Source organism: Anoplolepis gracilipes, chromosome 9 (assembly GCF_047496725.1).
Source record: "Anoplolepis gracilipes chromosome 9, ASM4749672v1, whole genome shotgun sequence".
NCBI classification, from domain to species: Eukaryota; Metazoa; Arthropoda; class Insecta; order Hymenoptera; family Formicidae; genus Anoplolepis; species Anoplolepis gracilipes.
In genome coordinates this window covers 3,604,674-3,628,348 of record NC_132978.1, presented here as the reverse complement: position 1 = coordinate 3,628,348, position 23,675 = coordinate 3,604,674, and the positions used below count along the sequence as shown (strand labels likewise).

The 23,675-nt window shown below is 29.2% G+C and overlaps 5 protein-coding genes across 6 annotated transcripts in view; 2 read left to right on the top strand and 3 right to left on the bottom strand.

Annotated features, from left to right (window-relative positions):
- Rhea (Talin_middle and talin-RS domain-containing protein rhea) overlaps positions 1-7,930 on the bottom strand; it is a 64,216-nt gene extending 56,286 nt beyond the window's left edge. The window contains exon 1 of the mRNA XM_072899925.1: positions 7,447-7,930. The gene's annotated coding sequence lies outside the window, so the exon portion shown is untranslated. The remainder of the gene's footprint in view (positions 1-7,446) is intronic.
- Positions 7,931-9,574: 1,644 nt separating this feature from the next.
- On the bottom strand, positions 9,575-11,504 carry Rpl6 (ribosomal protein L6). Its single transcript, XM_072899474.1, has 4 exons — positions 11,396-11,504; positions 10,574-10,780; positions 10,102-10,375; positions 9,575-9,968 (listed from the first exon to the last, which is right to left on the bottom strand). Exons 2-4 carry the CDS (start codon positions 10,778-10,780, stop codon positions 9,622-9,624), a joined length of 828 nt encoding a protein of 275 aa, XP_072755575.1. The 5' UTR covers positions 11,396-11,504; the 3' UTR covers positions 9,575-9,621.
- A 2,529-nt stretch (positions 11,505-14,033) lies between these two features.
- On the bottom strand, positions 14,034-18,292 carry Ergic53 (lectin, mannose binding protein ergic53). The gene is made up of 10 exons (XM_072899814.1): positions 17,920-18,292; positions 17,078-17,134; positions 16,506-16,776; positions 16,318-16,417; positions 16,134-16,245; positions 15,874-16,045; positions 15,601-15,800; positions 15,310-15,506; positions 15,047-15,228; positions 14,034-14,970 (listed from the first exon to the last, which is right to left on the bottom strand). The coding sequence occupies exons 1-10, from the start codon at positions 18,290-18,292 to the stop codon at positions 14,934-14,936; spliced, it is 1,701 nt and encodes a 566-aa protein (XP_072755915.1). The 3' UTR covers positions 14,034-14,933.
- On the top strand, positions 18,104-20,588 carry LOC140669746 (protein Rae1-like). 2 transcript variants are annotated; one of them, XM_072899818.1, is made up of 7 exons: positions 18,104-18,237; positions 18,683-18,993; positions 19,130-19,303; positions 19,385-19,456; positions 19,533-19,814; positions 19,935-20,129; positions 20,207-20,588. In XM_072899818.1, the coding sequence occupies exons 2-7, from the start codon at positions 18,736-18,738 to the stop codon at positions 20,291-20,293; spliced, it is 1,068 nt and encodes a 355-aa protein (XP_072755919.1). In that variant the 5' UTR covers positions 18,104-18,237; positions 18,683-18,735; the 3' UTR covers positions 20,294-20,588. The 2 variants fall into 2 exon arrangements, with proteins under 2 accessions (XP_072755919.1, XP_072755917.1); XM_072899816.1 differs by lacking the exon at positions 18,104-18,237 and adding an exon at positions 18,451-18,590 and having other exon boundaries at positions 20,207-20,586.
- A 479-nt stretch (positions 20,589-21,067) lies between these two features.
- Vti1a (Vesicle transport through interaction with t-SNAREs 1a) lies at positions 21,068-23,655 on the top strand. The gene is made up of 4 exons (XM_072899819.1): positions 21,068-21,267; positions 21,401-21,459; positions 22,318-22,665; positions 22,782-23,655. Exons 1-4 carry the CDS (start codon positions 21,174-21,176, stop codon positions 22,938-22,940), a joined length of 660 nt encoding a protein of 219 aa, XP_072755920.1. The 5' UTR covers positions 21,068-21,173; the 3' UTR covers positions 22,941-23,655.
- The last annotated feature ends 20 nt before the right edge of the window (positions 23,656-23,675 follow it).

Here is a 23,675-nt window from a genome sequence, read left to right as displayed (position 1 = left end):
AGTTTCGTGAATTATCTCTACCGCAAATTATTAGATTAATAATTTATGCATGTATATTGCAGAGAAAAGATATTCAAATCGGTATAAATCTCCTAAACGACATTCTGTATTTCCCATAATCAAGTGTTGCCTTTTATCAAAACTGATATAATGTTCTTTTTCATAATATTACATTATTCTACACGCTTGTAGATTTTTAAATCTGTTTCACTTTCATGTTTTTATTATTTTTCTCATAGTGTAGTTTCAAAAATTAAAGCAGAGTATATATTTTATGAGTATATGTGTAAAACGACGTACCTCTTGTAAAATTTGTACATCTGTATAATAAACATTTGACTTCAAAATGTTAATTAATTTAAAAAGTATTAGTAAATTAACTAATCTAGTCTGTATTTTGTCATTTAAAGTTTCTCATGAAAATTTCTTGCATTAAAATATTTATTTAAAAAAATATATAGAGAGAAAGAATATATTCTTTAAAATAATTATTTTCATAAATAAATGAAAAAAAGGAATTTCTTATTTTAAACTCAAAATTTGTATAATACAATCATTTATTATAATACTTTTTAAAATATTTTTATCACGCTTCTGTAGTTTTCAATGTTAGTTTGAAAGATTTATTATCCAGATTTTTGTTCGCTTAAAAAAGTCTATTTGCTTAAAAGTTGAAAAGAATATTATAATGACTGTTTTGCAGTTTAATAGGAAGCAGTTTCTATATAAAATATAAATATACAAAATTTAAATATAATTATATATTTTTAAACTTTAGTTAGGAAAAAAATAAAAGCTGCTCAAAAACCAAACGATAAATATATCAATTTCAATGTGTATACGTATGTCTTTCCTTTGTAATTAATCTCAATTTTTCATCGACTGTCTGACAGAGATACAAACATCTGCTTTATTTTAAATATTGAAACTAATAAATGTACAAAAAAATCAATCGGTATATATCCTGTTGAAACCGATTTGAAATCTTTTTTCATTTTAATCACATATTTTAACTATTACTTATTATTTAACTATTACTATTATTTTAATTATTATATACTAATTGTAACTATTATATTAATTGTAAAATGTCACACTTTTTTTAAGATCTATGATTACGGTTTTTAAAATATTTTAAAAATTTACATTTTATAAATATACGCGAATTGCTACAAAATCCCTAATATTGTCAGTTAATTTTGTTTACAAAAGTCGCAAAAACAATTCTGTAGAAACACCGCCCCTGCAGTCATCGACGAGAAACAATTAATAATAATTAAATTCGAATTCAGCATCTTTCCGCAAGGGAGATCCCCTCTCAGCGGAGCAAAAACATCGTTGATCTATGTCTACGCCCGCGTAAGATTATAAATGTCATCATCCCCACGCGTAGATCTTTTTTCACATGATATATATTTCCCTTTGTTCTCTTTCTCTCTCTCTCTCTCTCTCTCTCTCTCTCTCTCTCTTTCTCTCTCTTTCTGCGTAGCAAACCTTTACGTGAAAGAATATTGCGCGGCTTTCTCTTTTCGCGTGGAGGGATCGCTCGAGCTTTTTGTTCTTGCAATTTGGAACAATGTTGTTCGATAATCTCTAAGAAAACTCGCGGTGTCATCGTGACACAGCCAACTCATCGCGTGCAAATTATGCGCCGAAGAATCTATGAAGGAAGAATTTTACATATCAAAGAAATTGAAAGAATAGCGAGGTGTCGAACATCAATTATATTTAGAAACGCCATCATCGTGCACATTTTCATGAAACCGTTGATGAAATAAATTTGTAAATAATAATCTACAAAAAGAAGAGAGATGTACTCTCTTAAGTAAAAACAATGTATTATATTATTAAATAGTTGCTGATACGGTTTCTCCAAAAAATTATGAGAGAAAGAGAAAAAGAGAAAGAAACACAACAAATTTAGTAAAATCTCACTAAAAATATCAGTTAATGACTGTTTCAATCAATAATATTTTAAAACATTTGTGTTTTATATTATTATATTATAGTATTATATATTTATCTCTTATTATAATTTTATATAAGATAAATTTGTAACAATATTATAATTTGTTAAAGAAATAAATTTAAGTTTAACTAAAAATTTTTATTTTTTGGATTTATTACAGAATAAAAAAAAGTGAAATATAATTGTGTATATTGTAATTCTAAATTTGAATATTAGTTATACATTAGTTTCATTCTAAAAATGTGTACGTGAAACATTTTCATAAAAATGGTAACATAAAATAAATAAGAAAAGTTTTGAAAGTTACATCTTGCAAATATATATGATTATTATTTATTTTTCAGTAAAATCTTATTATCTAATCTTACTATAATCAAGGAACATAGAATGCAGAAACAAAATGTGACTATTTTAATTTGTAAAATACTCATCAATCTTCGATAAAATCTTGTGTTCGCTACTTTAATTAGTAACATTTTTATTGTTTCCATTTAAGAGAATAAAATTATGCGTTAAAAAGAAATTATTATACAAAAATTATACCCGTTCTCAATATTTTAAAATTATATATTTTAATGTTACAGATGTTCTTGATTTATGAGATATCAAGAATAAAGCATCAACTAGAAGCAAATAAATTCTAATAAATTATAATAAATATTCTAATATATTATCATATTAATATTATAATAATTATTATAATAAATTTTAATTGTTAAGAGAGCTTTTTATGGTCAGAAATATAAATGAAAGAGAGATTAGATTTAAAAATTTCTAAATTAACTTCTCGATTTCTAAATCCTTCTCTCTGATTTCAAAGTTTATATAAAAAGGATATACGTATAAAATCTACATACATTACATCTATTGCTATTGTATCATTACACCTAATGATTTTCCACCCTCATTTATAAAAATCATGCCAGTTGTATATGAATGAAATTACTTGTCTCTCGCGGCGGGGGTTGGCAGAATAGTAAGTTCGATGAAGGGCAACGAATCCCATCGAGCGTATATGACTTTCAATCGGGCCGAGGGCTTTTAATCAATCGAATCGATACATATACGATACGTATACTCGACGCGGCGATTCGATCAAGCAAATCGCTCGTGGAATTACGCTTTCGTCCGGACTATGTCTCGTGCCCCCTAAATCATACCGTGCGCCCCCGTTATATAAATCACGCGTAACCGGGATATGCGCGTGCACACACGCTTGTATACCCAAAAGAATCTATTAGAAGATAATCGCGGACCCCATCTTCGCGAATACGAGATATATTTTGATTTGTCACAGTAGGTGTGCGCGCGATACGCACTATCCACGATTGAATTACGTTATGCATGCGCGATACATAAGCGATTTCATGAACGTGAGAATCGAAATAAGAACTTTTATGTTGCCTATATATCTTCAAAATTGTGTCTTTGATATAAGTATCTTTGATAAAAGATAAATATCTAATATTATAACGTAATAATCTATAATATTATAATAATGAACACACATGTTTTAAAATATTATTGATTGAAACATTATCATTACAGTCATTAACTGATATTTTTAGTGAGATTTACTAACTTATAGTGCTTCTTTCTCTTTTTCTTTTTTTCCCATAATTTTTTGGAGAAACTATACATCAGCAACTATTTAATAATACAATACATTGTTTTTATTTAAGAGAGTACATCTCTTTCCTTTTTGTAGATTATTTATAAATTCATTTCATTAATGGTTTCATGAAAATATGCACAAGGATGGCGTTTCTACATATAATTGATGTTGTTCGACGCACGCATATATTTTTCTTTCGATTTCTTTGACATGCAAAATTCTTCCTTCGCAGGTTCTAAAGGTTAAATTTTGAAGATATACAGGCAACATAAAATTATTTAGATACGCATAAAAATCAAGTGATGCATAAATAATTACATCTAATAATTGCAAAAAAAATGTGCGTAGAATTGAGCATAAAATTTACTAGATGTAATATTTTAACAAAAAATAAATATCTATAATAATTCAAATAATAATTTACATTTATAAAAAGTTATAAAGCATGATATGTATTTCTGTAATGATATTTTATTTTAGTTACGTTTGTTAAATAATTATTTTTATTAACTATAAAATTTGTTTAAAAATATCACATTTATGATTTCATTACAAAATAACGCGTCAAAATGGTGGTACGGTATTTGTTCAAGGATGGAAACGTACGTCTGCACTTTGCGGTCGTTAAAAAAAGATCGTATCGTTTTCTATGAACAATAAAAGTGTTTGCGCAGATTTTTTGTACTCTTACGCCGAAGGGAACTTTGTGCTATTAGTTTCACGAGGGGGAAAACGATTGGCGCTTGTTTGCATAGTAAAGTGCCGCTAATTTTTCTGTAAACTGTTATTTCAAGGGAACACCCCACTTCCACTCTTGCCTCGTAAATCCATTTTGTTACAATGGCAACCATCATCGTACGCAAACATATACTCTATCCTTTCATAAAAAAGTTACAACGAATTTATATTAGTGACACTTTGTGCAAGATATGACTGAAAGAGAAAATGTGATGATATTATATGATATTAGATAACAATAGATAACGATATTCTAAAGAATAACCGATATTGAAATTGAAATATGAATGTTCTAGTTTCTCAAAGCTTTATTCTCAAGTCCTTTCGTACATTTTATGATCAGATATTCTTTGAAAGCGCGATTTCTACGTGATTAGTTTCGAAGACATTGTAATATTTAATCGACCTTCTCGAAAAAGTCAAATATAAGATTTCACCGAGTATTCTTCGTATTTTTTTTTGTACCAGCGACAAGAAGAATAATATCCGTGAACAGGATAATTCAGGCGATCTTAGTCGATCGTCTCGAAGAATCGCGTCCATTAATTCGTGAACGCATCGAGGCGTCCCGAGCAATTTTAATAACTCACCACGGCAATCCGTATAACGCGGCGGGTCGTTTTACGTTGGCCATAAAACACTTTACAACTCCGGCCAATAAAAAAACTTTCAACAATTCCACCACCGGGATCAATAACGGATGAAATCCGATTGGACTCGGCCTCGGCCAATCGGGCTTGGATGCGGCAATCGAGGGGTGAATTTCGCGGATTCTGCGCCACCGAGACCGTGATTCTATTGGTCTCGTCTTGGCTAAGGGGGTTGTAACGTTTTATCCTGACGAAACCTTACAGATATGGACGTTCCGAGTATAGCGGGGATAAGATTTTGCGTCAAAAGCGGCGACTTTTGTTACGTCCTCTTTGCCGATACATTGTTGAGACATATATAATGGAAGTTTTCTTGAATAAAAAAAATATATATATATATATATATTTCTGGTCACGTACTTTTAAAACTGATGTATAGATTAATGAAAAAGCCCCCGCTCCATACGCGAAGATGATATCGTGCAAACGTGTGGGATGTTGTTCAATGACGCATTTCAAATTCACATTCACGTAAATCTCCACCAGAGAATACATATATGTAAGAAGTAGAAAATGGGAACATGCTTGCGCAACATTTCCGCGAAATAGAGACATCGGAAAAGTAAGACAAGAAAAAGATAAATATCGTCTTTTTCATCTAGAAATGTTTCTTAAAAACCCACTAGTTAACTGAGTTGAACTCATGTTACTTTCATGATGCTTTTATCCAAGAAATAAAAAATGTCTTTAATGACACTTCACTAATGTTTATAAAAATTTATAAAGAATTGTCTGACGTAACTATCTCAAACTTTTTGTTTTAATAAATATGAATGAGATATGTGAAGTAATTAAGTTTTTTGACATATTATTTTACAAAATAGAGACGTTTTCGAAAATAACAACAGCATTAAAATTAACCAAAAATTTAGCTTATTTTCTATTTCTTTAATATAATTAAGAAAAAACAAAAATTAAATTAAATTTTAGTCAATTTTTTATCTATTTGAAACAGTTGTGAGTTATTTTAAAAATTAATAAAAATTAATTAAAGCAGAGAAAAGAATGTAAGTTAATTCATAACTGTTTAAATTTAATTTAACTAAATTTATTTAAACTGTTAAAATTTAATTTGTTTTTGCTTCTTCTTAATTATATTAAAGAAATAGAAAATAAGAAAAATTCTGAGTTAATTTTAATGCTGTTATTCTTTTCGAAAACGTCGCTATCTTGTAAAATAATTATATTAACTTACAAAGTGAATTAGCAACTTATGTTAATTTAGCATCTTATATTAGTGAGTAATTCCCTTTCTTTTTAAATTGTAATATAATTATAATATAGCGCTATTACAATATATTTGTGATTATCAACAATTCGATATAATATAATTATATCGATGTTAAAGATTTTTAAATAAAATGTAAACATGCATGGCTGCGTTTTATCAAATTGTTAGCATTATTATGTAGAAAAAGATAGAAAAAATTCTCTATTATTTCAACTCATTCTCTAAAAAATAATTGGTTGTTATTGATATGATTATAATATTAATTGTTGATATCAATTCAACTGCTAAAGAATTTTCAAAAGAATTTGTCCGGTACATATTGTGAAAAACATTATATGTATATTATGAATATCAATATATCAAACTGAAAACTATAGAAAAATAATTGAATAATTGAATATAAACAACAAACCATTTTTATCTTTTCATTTTCTTTATATAAACTATTACCAAGAAATTATCTTATCAAAAGATCCTTGTTTAAATAATGAATAATTTTATATTTATTTTTATATGTTTAGATCTATCATTTTAAAAATATTTAAAAGTCTGTGTAACAAGTAAAAATTAAGAAGTAATAATGTTTTCTATATATGTACAGAATATAATGTATTTTATATTATAATTATTAAATATTAATTAATAATGTAAAAATTAATAATAAAATATTAATTATATTATATATAATATTGTACATGGGATTGTATACGTTATATTTATAGGTACATGTATATATATATATATATATATATATATATATATATATATATATATATATATATATATAAAACATGATTATTAAGCAAAGACATTTTATCAGAAAACCAGCAAAATCACAGTAAACAACGCGAAAACGAACATAATAATAATAATAATTTGGCACAAGTTAAAAAAATTTTTTTTCGATTTTTCAAGAAATTAAGAGAAAAAAAAATAAATTAAATTCCAATTTCAATAATATTAGCAAGCTTTTAACAGCAGAAAATCATTTAAATATATTACGTCTGAAAATTTAACTTCTAACTACTTAGAATAAATTATTCAATTGTACTCAGTCTAACGCACAAAGTCGATTAAAATATTGTAAATCATCTCTCTTACAATGATTCTTTTACGTCGGAAATTTCTACAGACAAAGTTGAAACGCGCGTCTCTTGATATTCTTCAAAAATCGTCAGAATAAGCAATGTATTTTAATTAACTAAACAATATATCGACGTTTCGTCGTTTATGCAATACATACCGGGTACCGGGTGTGGGATTCCATTAATTATAACTGTTCCTCGTACTAATTAATACGACGGTCCGATGTTGTCCGTTGTTGTTTGCACACGGGACTCGATTTTGAAAATGGCGAGAGAAGCGACGTCCCGCGCAAAATTGACGTCATCCACGGGTCCTACACGAGTTAAACTAAAACTGTCTCTCGCTGATTCTGTGGCGAATCAAACAAATACTTTTATCATAAATAATATCTACAAATATAACATCAATAATTAAAGACTAAAACTTATCTATTATCGCATCTCTCAGTGCGATTATAATCTTTACTTACATTAATATATGCGACCGATTCACTCACTACTGTCAACACCGACGAATGAAAATATTACTAGATGATAAAAAGCACGGACTAGGGCCTATCTAGACTTGATATAGATGTATAATGTACAAGTACAGAAAAATTAACCAATCATTAATCTTTAATACAAAGAAAATAACCATATGGCATCAAACATTTGATTGGTTAATTTCTTTATATGCATATATGAATCTATACATATATATATATATACAAATTTTTGAAAATTACAAATTAAAATTTGACTCAATCAAAACGAATCAGAACAAAAAAGCTAAAATTTTTTTTGATTGGTTAAATTTCAATCTTACAATTAGTTTTTTATTGAATTTATTTCTAATGTAGAGTCAGATAATATAATATTTCATTCCTAAGATCGCAATCGAACAATATTAATATTGTAAAACGATTATAAATATATTATTAAATGAGAAATATATATTATTATCTAATTTTTATATATTAATTAATATTTAATAATTATAATATAAAATATAATTATAATATATATATATATATATATATATATGCACAATATATTTCATGTCCCCCCACATATATATATATATATATATATATATATATATACATATATATGTATATATACCCAGATAACACAAGCTATTCAAAAAGAATTCATTTTTATGTCGCCAATTTTGAGTCCCTTTTGAAATACATATAGAATACATTTTATAAAATATATTCTATATATATATTTCAAAAGGGACTCAAAATTGGTGACATAAAAATGAATTCTTTTCGAATAGCTTGTGTTATCTGGGTATACAGTTGATAAGAGAAAAAAATTATTAGAATACATTTCTGCAAGAAAATTCAAACCATTTTTATTCAAATTTTATACTCTCCATAAAGAAGTACTCCAGAGAAGTAGACTTTATTATAACACAGGGGGATATGTTTATATATTGATTGTCCGAAATTCGAAAATACGTTGTGTTTATTATAAAAAAAAAACAATTTTTTTTATAAAGAATTTCGGATTTTTATCTATTATATTATATATATAGATAATTTATATATATATATACGGAATCTTCGTATTATATATTTACGAAGTCTGTCGCAATTTTTTAATATCTTTAAAAAATGCCGAGTTATACGAAAATTTAATGTATATTAAATTTCAAGAACTGAACAATTAACTTTTCACTAAAGATAAACGAGAAATATCTTTCACCTTGAGTTATATTGATGTATAATAAATATTTACGTAAAATCCGATTTATATAATTTGTAACAAAATTAAAGTTTATTTCTGTTTATAATTTTATGCATACTTTAATATATATGTATGCTGATATATGTAGGCTTTATATACTTTGCATAGTATGTAAAGAAAATATAATTTGATAAGCAAAACAAAATTGAGTAACTTACAAATCCAAATTTTGAGATTTAAATTTTCTGTATTCTTGACAGATTTGTTTTATGTAAATTATTGACAAGAAAAACTGAAATTTAAACTTACATTAGCAACTACTGATATTTATTATATTATAATATAAATTTAAAAATATAAAAAACTGCTTTTATGTTTTATGCATCATGATTCCATTTAAGTTCACCTTTGGCTATTAGAAATTTGTAACCAATTACTACAATCAATAAAATTTATCTTTAGCTCATCTGAGATATAATCTCAAGTTTCAATCCATTTTCAAAGTAAAAATTCTAAAATACAATAAATAAAATAATCTTTAACTTGATAATAAAAGACAGGATTTTACTATATATACTATATAGTAAAAAGGGAAATGAAGGACAGAGATTTGAGATTTTATCTTTATTTCGATGTGAAAAGTTCAAAGCCATGAATTAAAATTTCATTCTGTGTGGATATTGACTGCTTCGCAGACCAAACATTGCTGAGAGATAAGTAAACAGCAATTTTTTATCTGGGTGCTTCTTGATGGCGTCAATCACTAATTTGTCGACTATTTTCTGATCAGCTTTCCTCTGATCACTCGGTTTATATTCTTCTTTCTTTTTGCTGAAAATATCACCCTCCTCTTTCTTGGCACGCTTGTCACGCTTCCTCTTGAAGTAATCATCATTAATACGCTTAGGTAATTGAATGCCAGAGAAATCTAACTTTGTGGAGGTAGCAATCACATAATTCTGGCTGACTCTTCGCAAGGGACAGGCATTGATCAGGAATGGTCCTGTTAGTTGTTAACAATTATAAATTATAATTAAGTTTGGCAAAAACTTTTTTAACAGATTAAACTATATCAAATGTTGGAATGATCAAACACTACAAAATAGTATTAGAATATTGTTAATAAGCTAACATACCTGTAACTAAAAGTAGACCACTCTTCAGTTGTTTCAAGAAGACAACCCTCTTTCCTTTGTGAAGTCCTGCTAACAGAATGCAAACTGTTCCAGGTACCAAAGAAGGCCGTAGATAACGATGATGTTCATGGAAACATTTTTTAGAGTGGTGCACAGTAACAGGATCAGCAGTAGGATAGCTTGCACGTCTCTTCTTCAAAAGCACGATACGTTTTTCACCATTTTTATCACCGCCGATCTTCTTTTCGATAGTCAATGGCGTTGATGGCTTGGGCTGCAAGAATATTAGTAACTCATCAGCATACAATTTAGATGTGTTTAATTATTTGAAATTAGAATAAAACTTCTTTAATTTTCAATCAAATTTTCATAATTTTATTAAATATTAAATACTATTTTTCTAAAAAATTATCTAAAAGTTTTTTTTTCTTTTAAATTAATGATAAAATAATAATAAATAACAATCACATACCTTTTTTGCAGTCTTCTTACCCAAGAATTTATAGATTGCCTTCTTGTGGTACATACGTGTACGACTGAATCTATAAATACCATTTCCTAAATCATAATTCCTTGGTTTTCCTCGCGAAGGCTTTCCTTTGCTCTTTGCATCCTTTTTAGCCGCAGCAGGTGCAGCTTTTTTCTCAGGAGTTTGCACTTTTGCACTTGTATCTGCCATCTGTAAAAATTGTTTTTAGATTTAATTATTAAAAATATTTAACTATATATAAAATATTTAAATATATATAAATAACGTAATTAAGTACTAAAGTATTGACTAGAGATATTTATATTTTTACATTTATATTTTTACATATATTAATAAGAGCTTTATTAAGAAAAAAAAATAAGAGTAATAAATGTTATCTAAAATAGAACCGATTGAAATGCATGTTAAAAAACGAGAGTAATACATGCTGTTACAGTCTAATTACAGATTATGATTTAGAGGTTATATCAAGTTATGCTTTCTTCGCGATGCAAATATAAAAGTGTATAAAAGTAAAATATAAGACGTAGCTTATTGAAAAAAACTAAACTCTATATAAATTAATTCCTACAACACTCGAAAAAGATAAAAATTATTATATATTTAATGCAAAATGTCGGAAACCATACACATGATATTTGACGCAAAAATAATATTAGCGTTTGATACTCCACAAAAATATAGAGTTGCTTTACAAACTAAGCTTACATTATACGATATTTATGCATAAAATTCAATTAACTTTTATTATAACAATCGGATTACTTTGATTACATTAAATTGTTTGTCACATTGAAATCTTACCGTAAAGCGAGCGGCAGCGTAAAGGTTGGTAAAGATTGTCTCCTAGACGGAGCCACGTGTTATTCCGATAGGAGTCGCATGGGATGGTCCAGTTGCCGCTGCAAACGCTTTCACTTCCTTTCTGATAATAGAATAGAATCAGAGAAAAGCCTGAGAGGGCGCTACTATTTTTCATATGATTTTTTTTTGCAGTACGCTAGCGCCAACTATTTTAGAACAGGCGGAATTACATGATTTAGATTCATTTTTCGATACCATGATAAAACGACCGATTGGTTCATGTCCGTGCTAGATATTATATACATAATTGATGGATTTAAAAATTATTGACACGAAAATATTATGAGTTTATTAACAAATAACATTACATATTATTTTAGCTACGTGTAATTTTTTTTCAGTTTAATATTTCAGTTTAAAAAATTAGTAAAATTATTATATGCAAGTACACACACACACACACACACGCACAAATAAAGAATATATATATTCTCTCAAAAAGAAAGAGAGAGAAAAAGAGCAGAAAGAGAAAAATAATAACTTTACTTTTAACAAACTGAATTTGTTTGTTGAGACTAAATTTATGCAAGCAATAAGATTTTTTTTTTATTCAATATTTTTTAAAATAAATCTAATATTATTAAATATATATTTTATAAATGCAATTTTACATATTCCATACAAGAGACATTTAAAAGTTATAAATATATAATATAAATCTCGCCACACATATAACAGTGTTTAAAAAAATACAATAAAAATAAAATGGAAACAATTTCTCATGCAAATAATATAATTCGAAAGTGTAAAACTAAATTTTTTCATAAGTCTAAATTTTCAAGAAAATTGATTCTGAAGATCCGTATATGTGAGATCGAGTACACGTGTGCTCTTGATTGATTAGAATTAATGGGTCTCGCTGTATATAACAAAAAAAAATGGTTCAAAACATATATTTTACTATTATTACAGAATTTATGCGCTTCTTTCATTCGTCAAGTAAGATTTTACGTGCGACAAAGAGGACATTTCCAGTAATTTGTAATTTAACAAGATAAATGTATTGTTATAATAAAAGACAGAAACGAAACCTAACCAGAAATAATATCGTACGTATTATTGTCGCGAGAAACGTTTATGCCGCGCTCGATCTCGACAAGACCGAAGGCGAGACGCACGTGCCGACGCCGGAGCCGGAGTAAAGACACGTGCGCGCACTACACTCGCCAAATTCGGAATGAATGGCGCACAGCGCACAGCGCACAGCTGTACGGGTCACGTGTCATGTATGCCGTACGCAGTGCTTCCCCCTCTCTTACTACGCAACGCATGACGTCAAGGAAAAGGGAGAGTATGCTCTTTCTCTCTCTCTCTCTCGCGCGTGCGCTACAAATACGCATTATACTATGTGATAAAATTTGACGCGTTAAAATATATATACATCAAGTGATACTAAATTATATGTTAAATTTATTAATTAAAATGAGATTATTCGATACATTGAACGCTTTTTAAAGCGTGTATGTAAAATGCTGTTACAAGATATATAATGCGTATAAAAGTACTTTAACTAAAGCAATCTTATGACTTGCTGTGTACGAACTGTACAATATAATTCTATTTTTTTATTACATTTATTATAATAAACAAACATTATAATAAAATTATATGTTTCAACGGTTGCTAATAATGATTATGGTAACGATTATTTGCGAAAAATAGACTAAATAGAATAAATAGAAAAACTTTCAAAATACAATTAATTATATCTTAGAAGATTTATATTATATATATAATATGTAAATTTGTATTATATATATTACACATATATTTTTATATAGAGATAAAATAATTTTAATATTTCTCTAATCGTATTTATACTTGTTATCTCTATAATATATATATATATATATATATATATATATATATATATATATTAAAATAAAATAAGATTACGTGCAGCTAATATATGTAATGAAATATATATATATATATATATTAATAAATCTATTTATTTATTTGTCTATTTCCGTATACTTTTCAAATCCACAAATGGATTTAGTACGGATGTGAAGCAACTATTGTTTTGCCACGGTGCCGAAAAATAAATCTGACCATGTAGTTCTGTCTGCTCTAAAATAAGTTAGCGTTAGCACTTGCAAGGAAAAGCATCGTATGAAAAATGACAATGTAGTCCTTCTTGGGCTTCTTTCTGATAGAATAAACAGACAAGCTCGTTTCTTTTGAAGTTTTTCAAAATATACACAATACAAAGAAAAGCTCTCTTCTTTATAACTTTTATATTTATTACGCCTAATAACGATAAAATAATTAAAAGTAAAAAAATAATAGAATAAGTAAATACTAAATGTATGCTCTATTGCTTATTAGATTATAAACTACTATTACACATATTAAATTAAATTAAAACAAAAAAAAGTAGGACAAATATAAAAAGTTATAATAAAGTAGAATTGAATGCATATGTATATATATATACATATACATGTGCAAAAGAAATATTTTAATATATATTCGCATATTTTAAAAAACTTTCTCGTTTTTGTGCTTTGTATTTTCATTATCAGATATATCATTTTTTATAATATTCAATAAAATTTTACAAATGCAATGATGTGGGGAGAGAACAATAAACTTTATAATTCCCATTTTTCTGTATACTATCACTACTACTCATGCATCTTGCACATATACAATACATACACTATTTAGAGTTCTTATTGTAGCATTAAAAACGCAGTCGTTGAACAAGATCAATTTTGTGACAGGATAAATTGTAGAGTATACGCGAACACATTCGCATGCAATGTTATGCTACAATCACTGATGGAATAATCAAACAATAACATTATTGTGTAATAGTTGTAAAGTTTGTTATATAATTCTTCACTCCAACAAATGTCGCCATTCGCAGCCCAATACCAATCTCAAACAGTTCTTACAAATAACATAAATTATATATTCAAGTACTAAATGCATAATATAAAATATCGTACAAAGATTTACATGAAAAAAGTTATGCAATAGACAATAATTGATACAGCTATTATGGATGAAATTTGAAAGCGATGTATGCGTAATGATAAACATGCTGACGACGATCTCGACAGTAAAAAAATATATTATATATAATATACAAGAAAAAATCTCGTGAAACATCTTTAATAGTTCTTAAAATTGTAAGACCTACTCATAAACTATTAGCTTTTAGCTATAATTGTTCCTTCATTCATTCAAACGCAAAAATACAATTTCTGCCAAACTACAATGTACCATAATACACGCCATTTTATATGTATGGAGATGACTTTCCGTTTAAATATAACTATTTAAAACGGTAACTCACATTGATGTCGTTGTGTTCTCATGGAATAATTTCCGATTACATAATTTCAGATCAATCTGACAAAGATGACATATTATACAAATATCAAAAGATACTTGCGGATATGAATAAAAATTAAATCGCATAATTCATAAACGAAAATGTATTGCATATTTCGACCACAGATGATGTTTAGTAGAGTTTCTTCATCTGTGCTTCTTTATTGTCCCTGTAGAACAGAAATAGAATTAGCATTATGTGTGTCTCTTTACATACAATAAAAGACTTATAATATATATAATTACCGGTAAATACTGTACACTAATAATATTATCATTTGTATCGCGATGAACAGTAAGAATATGCCGACTGATAGACAATTAGGGCAATCCGCGTTTCCTGTGGTTTTAATATCCTTTTTTAATGAATTCAATCCGTCTCGTATCTCTGACATGAATGACTGATGATCATATCCCATTGGCTGTACCTGTGCAATTATATTTATTAATGTCATAAGAGAGTTCTCTATAGGGTTTTATAATTATTCTTAAGATATAAGTAAACAAACCTGTGCTGTCGGAGCGCGTGCTTGATTGTTAAGAATAGATTCAGTCTTGGTATGAAGTTCTCCCATAAAGGACTTAATGTCCCTAGCTGTATTTAATATGATATTTTGATTATTCAACACAGCGTCGACTTCTTGCCGACGTATAGTGTCAGCCAGTACAGGTTGTTGTCCTTGTTGACCGTTCACAACTTGTATACCTAATCAGTGAATTTAAGTCAATTTATCATCATATAATGTTATTTTGATGTAAATTGTGATAATAATGTAATTATTTATAATTGAGCAATTTACCCGCTTGACTCGCTTGAACTTGTGATATCAAACTCAATGCTCTCTCTTGCCTTCCAACAATTTCATCTAATTTTCTGTGAAGATCACGCAAGACATCATACATCTGACTCTGTCCATTGAATATTTGCCGTAACTCCTTCTGACTCTCCGTTTCATAATATTCTTCATATTCCTGTTTGCGAAATTTATCTGGATTTTCTCTATTAAAATAACAAATCAATATTAAAATTTATGCAATACAATATTGTATCACAGAAGTAAGTGTATGCCTACTTGCGATATTCCTCTTTCTGTTCATCCAGTTTCTTTTGATAGTCCAAGTATTCCTGTTGAAGTTTAGCTTGTTCCTCTAAAGAAACTTTATGCCCATCTACTGGTAACTGTCCGGGGGGATACAAAGAGAGAGTTAGAAAATGTAAGATATCATGATCGTCGGCCAAGCCACCTAGGTAGATAGAAATACATGAATTCAATATGAAATAACTGTATATATTTTTGTCCATGGATGTCTCAATATTTTTTATATAACATACCAGTAGCAGCGGAAATTCCAAAGAATCCATTTTGTGGTAATACAATGTTATCAATTCGAAAGCACATTTCGTAATCTTGGTCATTGTTTGTCATGCCATTGTGAAACATCAACTTGAAAACAGAAATTATAACGGTTGAAATAAAATGTAAAAGCTATTGTAGAAAATTTTCTAGTATACTCACTGTTAATGTATTCTTATAATACTCTATCCGTGCTCGCGTAGCAAAAGGTTTATTGCGAAAATCTCGCAAACAGCCTGCCAATTGTTGTGTAGAGCCATCACTATTTGAAATAAGATAAAATAGGATTATCTAAAATAATTACTTTGAATATGTCATATGTATAAGCTATTAAATAAAATATTCTTTACTTTGCATGATCAAAGATCTTTGTGCCATCATTGACAACAGCCATGATATATGGATTATTATGCTTATTGTCATTATCGAATGAATCAAAGAAAATTCCTAGGCCTGTCCAAAGATCCGAACTGCCAAAAACTGTGCCGTTATAGGTGCCTTTGGTAGTTGTGTACCAGAATGCTAAACCATCTGCTCCTATCCTCGACCGTCCACTTATACGGAATACTATGTCTACTTCCCACCAGTCGAAAGTTATTGGTTGCTTTGACCATATTGCACCTAAATATAATATTTTTGAATATAAGTTTCTTACAAGAGTGTTGTAAACTGTTAGTTTTAAGAATGTAGTTTCATATAATTTTGTTAAAAATTAAGATTATAATATATTTCAAGAACTTAAACTTCTTTCTTTATTGCAATAAAATTTAAAATTTTTCTCATGCCATATTTGTTAAAGCTTTTTTAATAATGTTTTCATTCCAATAAAAAATTATAATTTTGACAAATTTGTAACACACACACACATATATATATATATATATATATATATATATATATATATATGTATTTATATACAAACCTTTTTGACTTTTAAGCGAGGGTGCTACTCTAACATTTTCTGCACTAGCAATAGTATCTGTAATTTAAAATGTAAACATATGTATCTCTTTTTTTATTAATTAAATATATATTATATACATTTATATTAAATTATATTTATATCAATTTTCATACAAATATGTATTATATCTAGAATTACATATGTGAAATAATAATAAGTGGTTTTGATAAGATAAGTAAAACATATGTTTAATTAACATATGTTCAACATGTTTAACAATATTTTGATAATAAATATCTTTTAAATATATAAGAAATATAATATTTCAATATATTTTCATTTCTTCCAGTAAGATCAATCATTTTTCATAATAAAAAATTCCAGTTTTTATTATCATCAATTGAAAAACTATTAAGAAACAAACTATTATATCATTACATTCGCTAATTATCAACAAATCACTGTTGACTAATTTTTAACTAATAACCAGCTTTTTCCTACAAAAACATCTAATTATAAGCATCGATTATAGATTAATACGATTCCGATTCCGATTAGTAATCGAGTATCACTTTTATATTATTTTTGTACTCACACGAGAGAAACGTGTACACACGTCATCGGTGTTTTCATCTCTTTCGGAATAATTATGCGTTTCGTGTTATATGTCAACGATGTATCAAGGAGATCGAGATCAAAGCGCTCGCCTTGGTGCCCGAAAAAAAAAAGGGGAGAAGAAGGACGTAATATTTCCTCGGCGTAAATTGACGCGGCGCGAGTACAACATACGGTACAACACGTCGGAGCGACAGGTGTCGGTCTTGGTTAGGTTAGACGTTCGCGGGATTGCGTGTACTTACTTCCGCCGTATTCCCAAAACGGTACGCTGCCATCCTTTTGCGCGAGATACGGTGGCTTGAACGAGTACTTGTATTCGAATTTCCGATGCGGCATCTCGCCGCGGCAAAACGGGACGGCGCATGATACTAGAAAAGCCAGAAGCCACCTCACCTCGGCAGCCATCTTCATCGCGATTGTCGACGACTCGGTCGGTGATTGACAACCCGAAACCCGACTGCTCGGCCTCGTCACTTCGCTGGAAGCCGGTCCGCGCACACCGGTTATTAATCTACGGTGATTGGTCGAATGCGAGAGATTTCGATAACGATTGGTGATTGGTGCGTAAATCCATGTGACGTGTCGCTTTCGTGGCGAAATTTCTAAAATTCTCATTCTCCTTCCTCTCTCCCTCCTACTCTTTTAAGGAAAGTCTGTTCTCTTTAATTCCAATTTCGCGCGTTTGTTTTCGAGAGATTGACGCGCACAAAAGTGAAAAATGTTAAATTTAAAAAATTACTTTCAATTTCGAATGATGAATGAAATGGGGTTACATACGTATATGCGCACACATTCGCATTTGTAATTTGCTGGCGCTAACTGAATCATTTAAATGTTTATTCCATATTTTTAATCCCTTTAGTAATGACATAAAACTGTGAGTTTTTCTGCGTGTAATGTGAAAAATTACAAGGTAAACAATTATACATACACGTTTCAAAACATAACCTTCGAGAGAAGAATTAACCTCTTTTCGCGTAAATACAGTTCGGCATTTTTTTGCAGAGAGATTGTTGCGAGTACACCTCGGGAAATAAGCGCGATTGCGTTAATTAAAAATGTTCAATCAAAATAACACATTAAGGACGGGAACGTCAAATACGTCGAATCCAATGCAGGATTTCGAAGTCGTTTCGCCGCCGGACGATTCTGTCTCGAGTCTGGAGTTCAGCCCGGCGTCTATTCAACAGAATTTTCTCGTAGCCGGTTCCTGGGATTGCAATGTCCGTTGCTGGGAAGTCGAGCAGTCCGGCAAAACGGTACCTAAATCAATGCAGAGCATGGCAGCGCCGGTCTTGGACGTATGCTGGAGTGATGTAAATTTCTATTTTATCTTATATTCTAATGAAATTGTGTAGTAAATTCTAATATAATCCTAATAAAAAGTCATGATATTTGTATAAGAATTTATACTTATTATATTAATTTTTGTGTAATATTAAATATTGTCAGGATGGAACCAAGGTATTTATGGCAGGATGTGACAAAACAGCAAAGTGCTGGGATCTGGCTACAAATCAAAGCATGCAGGTGGCAGCGCACGATGCACCTATTAGAACATGTCATTGGATAAAGGCAACTACATATTCGTGTTTAATGACTGGTTCCTGGGATAAAACCCTAAGAGTTAATATTTATTTCTTCATTTAATAGTTTATCAATTTATATTTTATAATATTTGCTTTCATATAAAAATTAAATTTTTAGTTTTGGGATTTGCGCAGTCCTAAACCTGCAATGACCATCAATCTACCTGAAAGATGTTATTGCGCGGATGTGGTAAGTGTATATATATACATATAATAAAATTAATTTTAACATGCAAAATTATACAATAAAATTAACAATATTACAGGATTATCCAATGGCAGTCGTAGGAACAGCTGTACGAGGTTTAATAGTCTATCAACTGGAAGGAAGTCCACGTGAATACAAACCAGTTGAGTTGAGTTTGAAGTATCAATATCGTTGCGTAGCAATTTTCAGAGATAAGAAGAAAGTTCCGACCGGTTTCGCGATTGGGAGCACAGAGGGACGTGTAGCGATTCATCATCTGAATCTTAGTACAAAAGAAAATTTCACATTTAAATGTCATAGAACTAACGGTACACCAAATGGATATCAGGATATTTATGCGGTTAGTAGATACTTTGTTAAAATTATCTTTAAATTTTTTAGCTTGCATTTATCCTTTAATAAAAAAAAATTTAGTTTTTTCTAATTACAATAACTTTACTATTTTTCAACTTATACACAGGTTAATGACATAGCATTCCATCCAGTACATGGCACTGTAGCAACTGTAGGTGGTGATGGCACTTTTGGTTTCTGGGATAAAGATGCACGTACGAAGTTAAAATCATCCGAAACAATGGAGCAACCCATCACACGTTGCTGTTTTAATCACAATGGACAGATATTTGCATATGCTGTGTCTTACGATTGGTCTAAGGTAAGTATTAAAATATAATGATAGAAAAATCGCATTATACTTAATATTATTACTTACGAGATTTATTAATATTTTAGGGACACGAATACTATAACCCAGCAAAGAAAAATGAAATCTTTTTGAGACCGTGTTACGATGAATTGAAACCAAAAGCTTCACCCTAAACTTATTGATTCCAAGGTGAAATTTTCGCCAGATAATATGTGAATTCAAATGTAGGCGTGAGAATTCACATATTTTTCAGTAGATTATATAATATTAATTTTTCTTAATTTTTTTAACTTAATTGTTACAATGTATAATATAAAGTTAATTAATATATGGTGTATCACTCATGCAATTTTTTGTATGTGCAAATTATACGGAATTGATAGTTTGATACATAAACAATGTTTAATATAATTATATAATGTAACAGTATTTAATTTCATTATGATATGATTAATTTCCAGAATGCTGACAAGCACAATTCTTTTTTGTAAAATAAGCTAACATATTGAAATACAAATTTATTACATATATTTTAATAAAAAATTGTATTTGTGCGCAATTCTTTACGTTTAACATTCCTGGTGTTTTTACTCTTCTATAATTAGATAAAAATTATATATATATATATAGTATACTAGATTTATTAAAAATATATTACTCTCTCTCATGCCGACTGCGTCGGTCGTCGATGGTAATGGTTATTTTATGTATTTATAATATATTCTCTTTTTTATATTCGCGAAAAAAGTATTATATTTTTTGTTTAGCTTATGATAGATATGAGGTCAGATAATATTAGAGATTACATAAATTATTTTAAACATTGTTACATGTGCATGCATATTAATATAATGACGTTTGACTTTATTTTTTACCGATTTCCAGAGTAATTTGATTTAATATTATTTAATATTATTTACATGTAATGACATCCAAGGAAAGAAGTTGAAAGACACTAGTGTTCGGTCTCGTCCGTTGCGATATTGCCTTTGTCGCGCAGTCGGAATTGCCATCTAATACACGTCAGTAGTCGATGGCACACCCGTGTCCAAGATGGCGTCACTCATTGACAACTACGAGCAGCAGTACGCCGTTCTGACAGCTGACATCACCGCAAAAATCGGTCGGATTAGAATCCAGAGCGGCGGTAAGAAATTGTCGAAATGCGATTAAATCCATTGTAATGATCGTCCTTTACGACGTGTTTGAAACACAAAGCAACCGCCACGCAAGATCGACCTTTTAAGAACAATAATCGATACACGTGACGTAATTTACAGGTGAGAAAAGGGCCTTTATTCAAGATGTGGACCGGCAAATTGAAGAAGCTCAAGAACTGGTAATAAAATTTATGTCCCCTCTTATATTATAACATCAAAGTGAAATCCTTAGAGATATTACTTTGCCAATTAAAGATGTGTAGTGTGTCTTGTATAGGGTTAGAAAATTATTTAGTATTTTATAAATTATATATACTTTTTTTATAAGAAATTGACGTAAAATATTGTAAAAAGTATGCATATAATACTGCATGTTTTTGCATTTAATGGGTCTAACTATGTATTGACTATTAAAAGACTGATTTACATAATATTTATGATTGAAGCATGACACGAATAATGTATTCCGTATGAATAATCTAGATATTTAAATGAGAACAAGTTTTTCTTGTGTATGATACACAGAGCAATCAAAGATTTTTTTAACAAAAGCTTTAAAATTGTAACTGTACTTTTCTTTTTATATATATATATCTAAGGCTTTAATTTTGAAATTTTTTTTTTTTAGTTTTTATTTATTATAAATATATAGTTTATTTATTATAAATATAGTTATTAGTTTATTAATTGAAAATCTTGAAATTTTTAGTTTTTAAAGAATATAAATTGACTTGAATATAAAGTTTTTTTTTTATTTTAAGTAAAATTTTAAAGAATTATACTTGTGAATAAATTTTTTTGAAAACGTTTTAAATTAAATACAAAAAAAATATGGAAAAAATATGACATTTAATTGAATTTGAATTAGAGAAAAATTGATTTAAAGCAACAAAATTAAGATAAAAAAATAGGATAGGCTACAAACAGAGATTAATAAAATCAGGAACAATTATGTGTATCTTTTATCTCTTCTTCATTTTCATTTGCAATATTTCATTACAAAATATTTGCCAGATCAGAACCTATTTAATTTGCAGCTGGAGCAAATGGAGCTGGAAGTTCGTGGGATAAATGGAACTGCTCGCGATCGCCTGCGCGGTCGCGTAGAGAGTCATAGAGCGGAATTGAAACGTTTAATGCAAGAGTTTCAAACGGCCAAAAAACCAAAAGAGGACGTTATAGAGATCACGGTGGATGAGTCATGGGACAACAATGTAACGGAAGACCAAAGAAAAAGACTGTTGGATGCATCCGAGAGGATAGAACGAACGGGGCGCACGTTACAAAATGGTTATCGTATGGCGTTGGAAACAGAAGAAATCGGTTCTCAAGTGCTAAAGGAACTTCACGAACAGAGAGAAACGATACAGCGAAGCAGAGGGAGGGTAAGATGTTAATTATACAATTATAAAGCGTATAAAGAATGAAATTGACGCGCTAATTAATTAAAGAAAATACAAAATAATGCTAGCCCATAATAATGTTGTTCCTTGCTTTCAAGTTACGCGAAACGGATGCAGAATTAGGGCGTGGGTCTCGATTATTATCAGGGATGATCTTTCGGAGCCTTCAACAGAGAATTATTTTAGCAGCAGTAGCATTAGTACTCATAATTGTCGCGTGCATTGTGATATATTATAGTTTTAAGTCTAAGAGTTAAAGAGAAGAGATGTATTTTCTTCGGTCAGATCCACCAGATGTGATTTGAAAGTTATATTTATTTGAAATCAGAAACTTCAAAATGTTATTTCTATCAAATTGCGAGGTTAAGTAATTATGGTATCATATATATCGTCTATCTTGTACTTGTTTGTTACATTTTGCCGTAAGAGACGATCTTTGCTATATGTATATACATTTTCTCAATAATTCTCAGCCAATCAATATTGGATGACTGAACGATAACTTTGATCTCTTAGACAACCAACCAACACAGCAAACGAGTAGTACAAAACTGGCAAAATGTTATCAAGCAAGAACAAAAGATCCCGTTCAGTGTTATTTAAAGTCTTATATAAAAAAATATTGACCCATTCTCGTAGGAAGATAAATCTTATAAAGCGGTTTTGCTATTCTTTCCTATCTGCGCGATAAAAATAATAGTAGTATCCATCAATGAACGATTATCAAATGCATTATTTTCGTATGGCGGAAAGAATGGTAAAATCGCTTCTTTATTGTTATCTCGTTAACGTCATATCTGGAAGATCGATGGTAGACACTTGCTCTACGTTCAAGTTTCGAGAGATATTCCGAACGACAAAATATATATCCAACAAGAAATATATTTATTAAGTAATATTCAAAGTTTTGTTCGACGTTGTGCGCGCCGACTCTATCGGGCATATTGAAATATTATCCCTTCGAATTAACAACTACGTGTAATTGTTGTAAC

What these genes read in the sequence shown, in the direction of transcription:
- Ergic53 (XM_072899814.1), bottom strand. Translation starts at nt 18,292, where the DNA reads ATGAGAATTTTAGAAATTTCGCCACGAAAGCGACACGTCACATGGATT. An exon ending in AAGATCTTTGATCATGCAAA is followed by an intron (nt 16,418 to 16,505) that starts GTAAAGAATATT and finishes TATTTCAAATAG; the next exon opens with TGATGGCTCTACACAACAAT. An exon ending in AGTTCAAGCGAGTCAAGCGG is followed by an intron (nt 15,507 to 15,600) that starts GTAAATTGCTCA and finishes TTCACTGATTAG; the next exon opens with GTATACAAGTTGTGAACGGT.
- Rpl6 (XM_072899474.1), bottom strand. Translation starts at nt 10,780, where the DNA reads ATGGCAGATACAAGTGCAAAAGTGCAAACTCCTGAGAAAAAAGCTGCA. An exon ending in GTAAGAAGACTGCAAAAAAG is followed by an intron (nt 10,376 to 10,573) that starts GTATGTGATTGT and finishes ATATTCTTGCAG; the next exon opens with CCCAAGCCATCAACGCCATT. An exon ending in TGGTCTACTTTTAGTTACAG is followed by an intron (nt 9,969 to 10,101) that starts GTATGTTAGCTT and finishes AACAACTAACAG; the next exon opens with GACCATTCCTGATCAATGCC.
- LOC140669746 (XM_072899818.1), top strand. Translation starts at nt 18,736, where the DNA reads ATGTTCAATCAAAATAACACATTAAGGACGGGAACGTCAAATACGTCG. An exon ending in TGGACGTATGCTGGAGTGAT is followed by an intron (nt 18,994 to 19,129) that starts GTAAATTTCTAT and finishes AAATATTGTCAG; the next exon opens with GATGGAACCAAGGTATTTAT. An exon ending in GATGTTATTGCGCGGATGTG is followed by an intron (nt 19,457 to 19,532) that starts GTAAGTGTATAT and finishes ACAATATTACAG; the next exon opens with GATTATCCAATGGCAGTCGT.
- Vti1a (XM_072899819.1), top strand. Translation starts at nt 21,174, where the DNA reads ATGGCGTCACTCATTGACAACTACGAGCAGCAGTACGCCGTTCTGACA. An exon ending in GATTAGAATCCAGAGCGGCG is followed by an intron (nt 21,268 to 21,400) that starts GTAAGAAATTGT and finishes CGTAATTTACAG; the next exon opens with GTGAGAAAAGGGCCTTTATT. An exon ending in TACAGCGAAGCAGAGGGAGG is followed by an intron (nt 22,666 to 22,781) that starts GTAAGATGTTAA and finishes CTTGCTTTCAAG; the next exon opens with TTACGCGAAACGGATGCAGA.